We start from the raw sequence: 12781 nt of genomic DNA, 5'->3' as shown, positions 1-12781 counted from the left end.
GCAGGTTTACAGGAAACAATCTAAAAAGAGGAATATTCAGTGTGTGTTCTTCAAACAGTTGCAGTTGTAGACAGCCTAACTCCGACTGGACATAACCAAGTTTGATACTTTCTGATGTGAAGTATAATGACATTTTGTTTTGGTCCACAAAGAGAAATTCACGGTTCGAAATGTAAACTGCCAAAAGCAAGCAATGATAACTGATGGATTACAGCTATCCAGCATCAGTTCCATTTCCATCTCTAACCAAACGTCCACAGAGGTGCGGTGATAACGTAATTTTCAGGGAAACGTCAAATCTGACGTCTTTTGTCACGTGTTTCTTTGACATGTCATGTGCGCATTTGTGTTCGATTATTTAGAATGCATACACTGATATGACCCTCAATCTGGGAGGGGGCAAGTTGGCCTTTGGGAACCATTCTAACACCAACTGTCCTAAAACCTTCTTGGCTGAGAGAGTGGGGATGTAGCTTGGGCAAGACACTCTCCATTAAAAAGATTCTAGTCCAGACAGTTGGGACAGCCGTTGCCTCCTCTGCTGCTCTGATGGTCATAGTCGGACACGACAATCATACACAGCGAAACTCTCTCTCTCTATCTCTGTCTGTCTGTCTGCCTGTGTATGTGTGTTCGTTCTTTGGTTTAGCGTCTTTTCACTATCAGTGATATTAGACGACTAAAAAGAAAGAAAGAAAAGAAAAGAAAAGAAAACAAACAAACAAACAAAAAAACAAACAAACGGGGGGTGTGGGGGAGGGGGGAGGGGGGAGAGGAAAGAGGAAAAAAGAAAAGGTAGAAAACTACTACCAAAAAATGCATAACTAACATGCAATTACATTTAACAGTAATAATTCAATAATGATAGCAATAATTAGAAACCATTAACGCAATATTGAAGTACATTAAAGGAATGTGTGTGTGTGTGTGTGTTTTATCTTCAGTTTAACGTCTATTCACTATAAGTGTTTTTAGACGGAAAGGAGTAAAGAAGTGGATAAAGGAAAGGGAATGCATGTGAATATTAGTGTAAAAAAAAAAAAAAAAAAAAAAAAAAATTCATGTTATGTAACAGAGGAAAAGTATATTATAAGAAAAAGGTCTAAAGAGATTGTGGTGTGTATTGAATGAGGTGTCATGGGAAGGAGAATATGTATATGCATATCAACAAGTATTAACCTATAACAATGTAAATATAAATAACAACATTAATTATAACACATCAAAGGAGGATACCAACTGGACTGGAGTTTAAAATTTCCGAAAACATTCTAAGCAATGAATAATCATTCAAAATCTTTTCAGTGGCTAATGAAATATTGGAAGAAACGTCATCAACTACATCTTTAGGAATTAACAGTCTTATGCTCGGACAATGAATGAGTAGATGACTTACAGTTATTTGCTTACCGCATATACATTTTATATTTTTAGAAAATTTTGTACGAAAGGCATTTAAACGAATTCTATACATTAGACTTGTAATTTGTCTTGAATGTGCTGCTGGTGTCAAATTTAGAAAATGTTTGGGATTAGCTGCATTCTTTGTGTTTACACAACATTGGTAATATTGATTATTTGAATCTATAAGTAATTTCTTAAATCGATTTCTAGAGACATTTTCTATACAACTAATGTATTCATGTAGATCTAACTGGATGTCAAGTTGTATTGCGCCTTCGAAATTACGTGCTGCTCTTCTAGCTGCTTGGTCTACCCACTCATTTGAAGATATTCCACAGTGCGAAGGTACCCAACAGAAAGTTAATTTAATGCCCTGTTTTGTCAGTTGGTGAATAATATGTTTTATTTCCATTGTCATCTCTATTCGCTTCTTTGAATTTGGAGATTCTATAGCTTTTAATACTGACTTCGAGTCTACACATAATAGAATTTCACTGACAGTTTTCGGAATGTCTGAAATATAATTTAAGGCCATAAGTATGGCTATAAGTTCAGCTGTGAAAATGGAATATTGTCTACCAATATAGTATAATTTTTCTAATCTAAATGAAGGAATTACAAAAGCCGCTCCTGAATTACCATCTTCTAGAACAGATCCGTCTGTGTATATTTTTAGATAATTAGAATATTGATTTTCTATATGGGAGAGCACTTCAGGTTTTAACAAAAATGGTGACTGGTTCTTGGATAAATCTGTATAATCCATGTCAAAGGTAGCTTTACACTGCTCCCATTCAGGGACTGGTGAAAAAGTAGGTATTTTTGCAATTTGCTTGTCTCTTGATTCCGTAGCACTAATGATATCTGATGCAAATGTATTGATGGATGTCATAGACTGTGTGTGTGTGTGTGTGTGTGTGTGCTGAACTGTAATTTTTTTTTACGGTAAAAACATGACGTAAACAGAAACGTGAACTGCCTGTGACAATGCTCAGAAACAGATACAAAACTTTCGGAAAGAGCTAATACCAGAAAAAATTTGCAGTCAACCATCCGTGTATAACTTGCATTGTTGTTTGCCAGTGTGAATGAAAGAATTGTTTATAAACTGTCTCTTTAAAGATAAGACAGAATGTGTGAATGCTATTCCATGTCGACAATTATGTATTTTATTCTAGTAACTTCATATTTTCTTTCGCTGACTCCCTTGTATGGGGGAATGGCATGACACTTAAACCCTGCATCTCTGTCTGTCTGCCTGTTCTCTCTCTCTCTCTCTCTCTCTCTCTCTCTCTCTCTCGCTGTGTGTGTGTGTGTGATAATTGCGGAACAATATAGTCGTTACCTTTTTGAATGACAGAAAACCCTCCATTTGAGGACACAACAAATGAGAATCAACCAGAGGATGAGGATGGTATATCTCCGTTCTTCACGGGGCTGTTGACAGGAATTGCTATTGGCATCACAGTGATCCTGCTTCCGGGTATTGCAGCCCTCGTCTGGCTCTGGCGAAGAAGCTGGACTCTGTCCTGCTCCGGTGGGTCACCGGCATTGTCGTCATCATCCTCGCTGTCCTTGACGACGTCATCCTAGTTTTCATCATCACTGTCCTCATTGTCATCATCACCACCACCATTGTCATCATCCTTGTTGTCCCATTCAGCATTGGCGTCATCATCAGCACCATCACTGTCATCATCTTTTTTGTCCCTATCAACATTGCGCCGTCATCACCAGCATCACTGTCATTATCTTCATTGTCCCTATGATCATTTTCTTCCTCACTACCACCATCAAAGTCCTTATCTTCATAGTCCATATCGTCATTGTCGTCGTCATCATACCATCACTGTCATCATCTTCATTATACATATCGTCATTGTCTTTGTCACCACCACCATCAAAGTCATCATCTTCATAGGCCATAATCGTCATTGTCTTCTTCACCATCATCACTGTCGCCATCTCCATTGTCACTCTCGTCATTATCTTCGTCACCAACCCCATTACTGGTATCGTCTTCATTCAAAAAGTCTGAATGTGTGAGCAGTGTGCACCGAAGGAAGAATAAAATGACAGAGAAAGATGGGACGTGGAAAGCCTGACGACTTTTGTGTCATATTCCCTGTCATCTGACTGGATCTGATCCTACACGACACTTCACTACACGACACGACACGACACGACGCTACACTATACGACACGACACGACACGACACACAACACGACACGACACGACACGACACGACACGATACTACGATACGACACACAACACAACACAACACTACATTACGCTGCACAACACGACACAACATTACCCTACCCTACACTACGCTACACTACACATAACTGCCAAATTAACCCAGTTGGAAATCACATGTGTTTCATCACTCGTGATACCAGTTAAGCTAACTGCGATATAGTAATGCCAGTCGTCAAGGCGACAGTGCTGCTGCTGCTGCTGCTGCTCCGGATGCTGCTGGTGATGAAGATGATGGTTATGATGACTAGTAGACACAGTAGTCATCCAGGGTGGTGTGTGTGTGTGTGTGTGTGTGTGTGTGTGTGTGTGTGTGTGTGTGCCGTGAATAGAATAGAATAGAATAGATTTTATTGTCACGAAACCGTAAGGTTTATAAGACACAAGTACAATGGTAAATGAATGAACGAATGAAAAAACACACAATTAATCAATTAGTTAATGCAGTAAATTGCAGCAGCATTCATAAACAAATTTTCCCAATCTTGTTTGTATAATTATATTCATCATCTGTTAGCATCGCCTGACTGGGAATATGTCCTGTGTTATTCGAATTTTGAATATCCTTTAAAAATTGTTGCCTTAAGGTTTATATATATATATATATATATATATATATATATATATATATATATATATATATATATATATATATATGTGTGTGTGTGTGTGTGTGTGTGTGTCTGTGTGTGTGTGTGTGTGTGTGTGTGTGTGTGTGTGTGTGTGTGTGTGTGTGTGTGTGTGTGTGTGTGTTTTCGTTTCAGAAGGACAAAAGACCAGGAACGATCTTCATCGTTTGTCATCCAGGTGAGAAAAAGTTAGTTCGTTGGTTGATAGTGCCAGACATACGAGTGACTAGGAACATTGACATGTGAGTATTCAGGATTCCCTGTGTAACAGCAGCAGTAATAGAAGTCGCAGAAGAAGGTGTGATAATAGATACATGTTTGAGCAACAACAGTTCCAGTCAATTGTTTTTCTCCGTCAATGTTGTGTCGATAGGAGTCACGTGCTATTATCAATTCATTGTGAAGCTATGCATATGCAGTGAAGGGCATATGGAGATCCGATATGTCAGCACATGTTATTCCATAGCGCTTTCATGTGAATGTCTTGCGAACTGACAACACTGCAGCTAGATACCTACATACTTTGGATATCTACCACATTCACGCTCTGCAGTCATAATGACCAAAAGCAACGAAATCATCACTTTCCTGTTCTGCTTCCACTGATTACTTAAGCGTTCTTAGAATACTAATAAGATAAAAGTTTCAACAGACTTGAGACTTTTCTATCTACGGTCGTTGAAGCATGTCTCGTCGAAATGCGTCGAACAAATGGTGGCATTATCGAGGATGAATCGTGAGTGTATTGGCAGCACGAACTGTACAGTTTTCACCCAGTCAGAACATTTCGTTGTTCTAACACACACACACACACACACACACACACACACACACACACACACACACACACACACACACACACAAACCCAAAGCCATTTGTTCCGACTTGCGGAGATGTGATTACAATCAACAGCACAATTCTTTCCTGACACAACACACAGTTTGTGCTCAACAAAGAACTCTGTTTTAGCACCGAGAATGGGTTAGCGATTGACGGTGAACTGAAAACGGAAATCAGGCTGGTGCTTCAATATTTTCTCTCCAGAGAGTTACACAAAGGAGAGACAGAGACAGAGTCAGAGACAGAGACAGAGTCAGAGACAGAGTCAGAGACAGAGACAGAGACAGTCAGAGACAGAGACAGAGTCAGAGACAGAGTCAGAGTCAGAGTCAGAGACAGAGACAGAGTCAGAGACAGAGACAGAGTCAGAGACAGAGACAGTCAGAGACAGAGACAGAGACAAAGAGAGTCAGAGACAGACGAGATGGACAGTGAAAAGGCTGGATGGTGGTTTGATTGATTGGTTGGTCGGTTGTTTGATTGATTGATTTGTCCAGCAGTAGTCGTATGATGTGAACAGCAGCAGCAGCAGTCTTGATGCCTCAGTGTTGATGCTGTCACGGACTGATTTCAGGGCATCCACCTCGTCACAGGGGGACTACACAGAGCCTGACACGATGTCCCACGGTCATTCAGGTAAGTCCTACATAGACTCATACAGTGAGTGAGTGAGTGAGTCAGTCAGGCAGACAGGGAGGCAGGCAGGCAGTGATTTTGTTGATCTTTCATCTCAAAGAACCCTCTTCCAGTCAGTCAGTCAGTCAGTATGCCTGTCTGTCTGTCTGTCTCTCTCTAGTTGTTATGTCTATTTTTTGTACTTTTTTTTGCCTTTGGAAGCTATATGTAAAAATTTGGCAGTTGTGCATGTTCCGCTACTCTCGTGAATTTAAAATTCCGCTTTGTCTCATTTCGTTTCGTTTCTTTCCCTCTTCTCCTTCCACACCTCACATACACTCACTCCGCCACACAGGCAAACACTAGTGCACAGATGGTCAAGTGGAAGGGAAAGGGGGAAACAAACAAACAAACAAGAACCAAACCAAACAAAACAAAAAAAAAAAAAAAAAAAAAAGGAACAGAGGAAATTCCGGGTGTTCATCCAGGATGTCGTTTTGTTTGTTTCAGGTGGAGAAGAGACCCAGAACGCTCAGCATCGTTCTTCAGTCAGGTAAGAAAATGCTGTTTGTTTAATTGCTTGATTATAGGTTAATTGGTCGACTGGTTAATACTGACGAATATACGCGTGGCTCGGGGTATTGACGAGTCAGTGTTCAGGATTTCCTGTGTAACAGAAGCTGAAGCAGCATTTGTAGCAGCAGCAGCAGCAGCGGTAGTAGTAATAGTAGTAGTAATAGTAGTAATTACATCAGGATCAGGATAAGGATTTGGGGCGTTGTTTTATACAACTTAGCCATTTTTGGCTTTTTATGCCCCTTCAAATTTACTCCTTTACATTTTTGGTCAGGTCGTTGACTAGCTCAGTCATTTTATCCATCAAAGTCATATTTCGCTTTTGTCAATAACTCGTGTTTATCTATGAGGTTCTTAAAAGTATTTATACTAGGTGCACGTTTGATATTGTTTGTTAATTTGTTCAAATAATTCGTTACTCTGTTACTAATTGTAAACTTTCTGAGATTTGTTCTGGGATACTGTTTAAATATTTTGTGTGTACTGTTTCTTGTAGTGTCTACCTTTGGAGTACAAAAAAGCATGCTTTGTTTACATCGTCAAACCCATTTAATATTTTGTACGTCTGTATCAAGTCCCCTCTTACCCTTCTTGCTTTAAGTGATGGTAGTTGCAAGTACTTTAATCTTTCTTGATATGAATAATCTGTTATGCTATAGACCAGCTTTGTTGCTCTTCTTTGAGCCCTTTCTATGGCTTGTGACTGCTTTATTTGCGTTGGGTACCATACAGTGTTTCCATATTCTAGGATAGGTCTAACTTATGTTTTATATAACCGTAAGAAAGTAACCTTATCTATAAATGTAAATGCTCTTTGTATTACATGTTTAACTGGCAGCGGTTCCAGACCATTGTTCTTCTCTGTCAGTGTTGTGGAGATGGCAGTGCCGTGCTTTATTAATTTAATGTCGTGCAATGCAACAAAGAGCACAGAACTAGTCTACACAGCATCACTGGTTTAGAAAATGAAGTTGCTGGCCACTGGTGTGTTAAAACTGACATCTTTCATTGATTTTTCATCACCAAATGAGAAGGAGAAAAAAAAAAAAAAAAACACAGTTGAAGAAAGAAGATAAATGAATTAGAATGAAAAAGGTGATTATCGTACAGTTTATTCCATTCATTCTCATCAACTATCAGCCCCATCTCTCAGTGACTGGTTCAGGCAGCTGACATCGAAGAGCAAAACAGGACATGAAGTGTTGTGAAAGGACATGGTCTTATTTGGATGGCTCATGATGAGTTTCAGTTTTCAGTTTCAGTAGCTCAAGGAGGCGTCACTGCGTTCGGACAAATCCATATACGCTACACCACATCTGCCAAGTAGATGCCTGACCAGCGGCGTAGCCCCAACGCGCTTAGTCAGGCCTTGATGCGCATGAGTCGAACAGACTGTGCAGGGGGTGTGCGCTTTTTGGGGGAGAGTGTGACTGACACTCGGGGAACATATCTCCTTTTTAGATTCTTTTTTTTTAAGTTACGATATTTCTGATTGGTAATCAGATTCTGAATATGCACATAGGAAATTAATATGCTGCAATGTTTACTAAGTATACATTCACTATAGAAGTCTGACAGTCACCATGACAAATAATACTGCTTTGTCTATTGTTGTTTTTATCTAATTCTTTTTTTGAATGAATGATAATACATTATTTCGTAAACCCGTGCACGTGTGTGTGTGAAATGGAATGAAGGACATATAATAGAGAGAAAACAGAAGTTAATTTGATTGATTTCGTCCAGCAATAGTCGTATGATGTGAACAGCAGCAGCAGCAGTCTTGATGCCTGTGTTGATGCTGTCACGGACTGATTTCAGGGCGTCCACCTCGTCACAGGGGGACTACACAGAGCCTGTCACGAGGACCCACGGTTATCTGAGTAAGTCCTGATTCCTTAGATACAGTTTGTCTGTCTGTCTGTCTGTAAGTGGTTGTATGTAAGTGTGTAGATAAGTGTCTCGACCTTGTTCTGTTCACACACCTTCATACGGGGCTTTGGTCTTGATGAATAAATTTCAATTTCAGTTTCTGTCTCTGTCTGTCTGTCTGTACCCTTATATATATATATTTATTTTATTTATTTATTTTTTTTTTACCCATCCACACCTCACATGCAGACTCACTCGCAGATGGTAGAGTGGAAGAACAAAAAAGAAAGAAAAAAGAAAAAAAAAAAAAAAAAAAGGAGCAGAAGAAATTCAGAGTAGTTACCCAGGATGTTGGGTTTGTTCTTTCAGGTGAACAAGACACCCGGAACACTCATCTTCCCCTGCCAGACAGGTGAGAAAATGTTAACTGATTGATTGACTGAATGGTTGACTGGTAGGTTGGTTGACAGTGGCGAGTACACGAGTGACCTTGAGCACTAACACGCTCACGATTCTTTCAGCAGTAGTAGTAACAGCAGCAGCAGCAGTAATAGTAGAAGAAATAGTTGTCAATACATGTTTGATTGGCTGCATTTCCAGTCCGTTGTTTTATTCCATCAGTGTCGTGAACATAGCAGCAAGATTGCTTTATTTATTCAATATTAATCAATGCAATGAAAGGCATAAAACTGGTCTACACAGCATCACTGCTTTAGAAAACGAAAAAGTTAGTGGCCACTGTTGCGTTAAAACTACGATCTTTCATTGCTCTTTCATCACCGAATGAGAAGGGGGGGCATCAGATACAAAAATAAGCAAAACATAAAAAGGGAAAAGGTGATAATCGTACAGAGCGTGTTCCTGTCAATCTTACCAACTTATTAACAGAGAAACAAAGAAGCGGAGAGAGGGACAGAACCAGAGACAGACAGACAGACAGGCAGACAGAGAGACAGAGAGACAGAGAGAGAGAGAGAATCAGACTCGGACTCAGATATTTGTTCAGAAAGGGCATATCCTGATTTGAAGGGGTGAGATACATGAGAGAGAGAGAGAGAGAGAGAGAGAGAGAGAGAGAGAGAGAGAACGAACAAACTTCTTCTTCTTCATTCGTGGGCTGCAACTCCCACGTTCACTCGTATGTACACGAGTGGGCTTTTACGTGTATGACCGTTTTTACCCCGCCATGTAGGCAGCCATACTCCGTTTTCGGGGGTGTGCATGTTGGGTATATTCTTGTTTCCATAACCCACCGAACGTTGACATGGATTACAGGATCTTTAACGTGCTAATTTGATCTTCTGCTTGCGTACACACACGAAGGGGGTTCAGGCACTAGCAGGTCTGCACGTACATATGTTGACCTGGGAGATCGGAAAAATCTCCACCCTTCACCCTCCAGGCGCCGTCACCGAGGTTCGAACCCCAGACCCATAGATTGAAAGTCCAACGTTTTAACCACTAAGCTATAGCGCCCGTCAGAACGAACAAACGAACTGTTCTCTCTCTCTGGGGGGGATAAAAGAAATAGGAGGCAGAGAGAGAGAGAGAGACAGACAGACAGAGAGAGAGAGAGACTCGGACTCGGACTCGGATATCTGTTCAGAAATGCCATAGCCCGATTTGAAGGGGTGAGATACTACACGAGAGAGAGAACGAAAGAACAAATGATCTTTTATTTCTAGTGGGGGGTAAAAGAAATAAGTACATTCGGCTTGTTTTCATCCTGCCCTCATAAAACGGGAAAAAACAACAACCCAAATTTGTGTGGTTCAAACGCATGCATAACTATTACTTGGAAAAAAAAAAGCGAGAGAAAGAGAGAGACAGAGTCAAAAACAGAGACAGAGACAGATAGACAGAGAGAAGATGGACAGTTGTAAAGCTTGTGATGGTAGTGGTTTGCTTGAATGGTAGGTTGGTTGATTGATTGATTTCGTCAAGCAATAGTCGTATGATGTGAACAGCAGCAGCAGCAGTCTTGATGCCTCAGTGTTGATGCTGTCACGGACTGATTTCAGGGCGTCCACCTCGTCACAGGGGGACTACACAGAGCCTGTCACGAGGTCCCACGATTATCTGAGTAAGTCCTGATTGTATATAGTAGTATGATGACCCAGAGGTGACGCGTCCGCCTAGGAAGCGAGAGAATCTGAGCGCGCTGGTTCGACTTACGGCTCAGCCGCCGATATTTTCTCCTCCTCAACTAGGCCTTGAGTGGTGGTCTTGACGCTAGTCATTCGGATGAGACGATAAACCGAGGTCCCGTGTGCAGCATGCATTTAGCGCACGTAAGAGAACCCACGGCAACAAAAGGGTTGTTCCTGGCAAAATTCTGTAGAAAAATCCACTGCGATAGGAAAAACAAATAAAACTGCACGCAGGAAAAAAAACACAAAAAAACACAACAAAAACGGGTGGCACAGTAGTGTAGCGACGCGCTCTCCCTGGGGAGGGCAGCCCGAATTTCACACAGAAAAATCTGTTGTGATAAAAAGAAATACAAATACATATACAGTCAGTCAGTCTGTCAGTAAGTCAGTCAGTCTGTCAGTAAGTCAGTTTGCGTGGCAGACAGTCAGTCTTCTAAGGCAGACAGGCACAGTTCGACAGGCAGGCAGTTATTTTTTTTCTGTCAGGCAGACATGCAGTCAGGCAAGTAGTCAAGCAGGTTGTCTGATAGTCTGCTAATCAGTCAGTCTGTCAGTATGTCTGTCAGCCATGCAGTGATGTCAGGCAGGCAGTCAGTGATTTTAGTCTCACAGCCCGCGGAATCCTCTTCCTCTCAATGTGTGTGTGTGTGTGTGTGTGTGTGTGTATCCAAATGTATGTATGTATGATGTATGTATGCGTGCGCGTGTGTGCGCACGCGGGCGCTAGTGTTGTGTGTGTGTGTGTGTGTGTGTGTGTGTTCTCTCTGTCTGATCTATTTCTTTTGTTTACTGTACCATTTACCCGCGTCCTTGTTGTTGTTTTTTGTGTTTTTTTTTTCATGTTTATCCAGCGATCATCCCAGAACCCTACGAAAGCCTCATAAGGGCTGACATCAATCAAGCATCTTTTTACCACTCTCTTCACGGAGCTGACACGACCCATTAATCACCAAATTACAAGCCAAGGACGTTTCAGCTTGTGTTGAGGTGAGGGAGTGGAGTTCAAAATACAAACATGCAGAGATTGTAGTATCCAGTCTAGACGGTCCACACATATTTTTTTCTCTTGGAGGTGCCGTGTGTGTGTGTGTGTGTGTGTGTGTGTTCTTCTGTTTTTCTCTTTTTTTTTTCACTTTGACACTTTTGCCAACAGCCTTATTCACAAAGATGAATCAGAGTGTAAACAAAGTCTGGAAATTGATACGTGATTTGAGAGACAACAGCTGAAGACAGACTAAAGCTTTTTTTGCAAAAAAAAAAAAAAATGTCATTGATATTAAATGTGAATAACAGCACATGCATTTGCTTTCATATTGAGTCAATTCACAAGCAGTTTGATCAATGTTTCCGATGTCTGTAAATAGTGTGTGTTGAACTTGATTTCTGTATGATTTTGAAGTATGAATTATTTATGAACATGTCTTTAAATATTATGTATTGAACTTGTTTTCAATACATTCTTTAAATAGTATGTATTGAACTTGTTGTCAATGCAATCTAAAAGTACAAATTATTTATGAACACAGTGAAAACCTGGAATGTGTGTTTGAGTAGTGCATACTGAAACATATACCTCATCTACAAATCAGCCCAAGTCAACTGCAGTTTAAGAAAGTTGAAATATGCATCATGCAATGTCAACAAAGATGAACAAAAACAAACAAAACAGAGGAAAATGAAAGCAGGCAATTATGTTGCTGGTTAAACATTAATCTTGGTGGTAATTTGAGAATCAGAATGTTCTGAAAATTTTAAATGCGCAATGACAAGTGAGTCGATCACCAAGGAAGCACTAAAATGATTCCAGGAATGTGTTCTGGTCATGATGGCAAGCAGGCAGAAATGAAAAAGGGGGCAGACATTAATTCAGAACTTTCATAGACTGTTGACTGACAGCAAATTTCCTCTTTTTTTTTCTTTATTTTAAAGCAAATGTATTTGTCAGTTTTCTAACTCTCATAACTAGTACTGAATGAATACATTGGATTGTGAATGTTTTTGAAGAATTTTTTATTGTGTGCGTATGACAATGTAAAGCAATGTAAATACCTGTTCTTATATTTTTCAACCTGACTCCTGCTACTGCTGTTGTGTAGGTTCATGCACTGCTCCTTGGGTTCTTTGATCCACTCTTATATTGTCAATACAGTACTGAGCAGATCTTGAGATGTATCTGTATTTTGTACTGATGCATAACTTAGAAAAACTTTTTTTTTTAAGTTGTCTATTCTGCATTATTATTTTGCACTCTTGACATTTAAAGTTTATATTCTTATGTTATATCGCTGAGATACAATGGATATGTAGGTGGCCAACAGTGTCTATAGGAATGATGACTTATGACTGGAATAAATATTTCAGTTTTCTTTCTTTTTTTTCATAGTAAACATTGGTGTTTGTATATTTTGGTATGAAGTCAATGCATGAAAA

The 12781-nt window shown here is 40.0% G+C and overlaps 1 protein-coding gene across 1 annotated transcript in view; it reads left to right on the top strand.

Moving 5' to 3' along the window:
* Window positions 1-12781, top strand: part of LOC143286358 (uncharacterized) — a 20728-nt gene extending 7947 nt beyond the window's left edge. Inside the window, exons 7-14 of the mRNA XM_076593899.1 lie at window positions 2765-2941; window positions 4430-4472; window positions 5710-5771; window positions 6261-6303; window positions 8148-8209; window positions 8568-8610; window positions 10220-10281; window positions 11203-12781. Of these exons, the coding sequence (XP_076450014.1) occupies window positions 2765-2941; window positions 4430-4472; window positions 5710-5771; window positions 6261-6303; window positions 8148-8209; window positions 8568-8610; window positions 10220-10281; window positions 11203-11297 (587 nt within the window). The 3' untranslated portion in view covers window positions 11298-12781. The remainder of the gene's footprint in view (window positions 1-2764; window positions 2942-4429; window positions 4473-5709; window positions 5772-6260; window positions 6304-8147; window positions 8210-8567; window positions 8611-10219; window positions 10282-11202) is intronic.

Source organism: Babylonia areolata, chromosome 10 (assembly GCF_041734735.1).
Source record: "Babylonia areolata isolate BAREFJ2019XMU chromosome 10, ASM4173473v1, whole genome shotgun sequence".
In the NCBI taxonomy this organism is placed as follows: domain Eukaryota; kingdom Metazoa; phylum Mollusca; class Gastropoda; order Neogastropoda; family Buccinidae; genus Babylonia; species Babylonia areolata.
The sequence above is the reverse complement of the archived record's forward strand: the minus strand, read 5'-3'. Positions and strand labels throughout refer to the sequence as shown.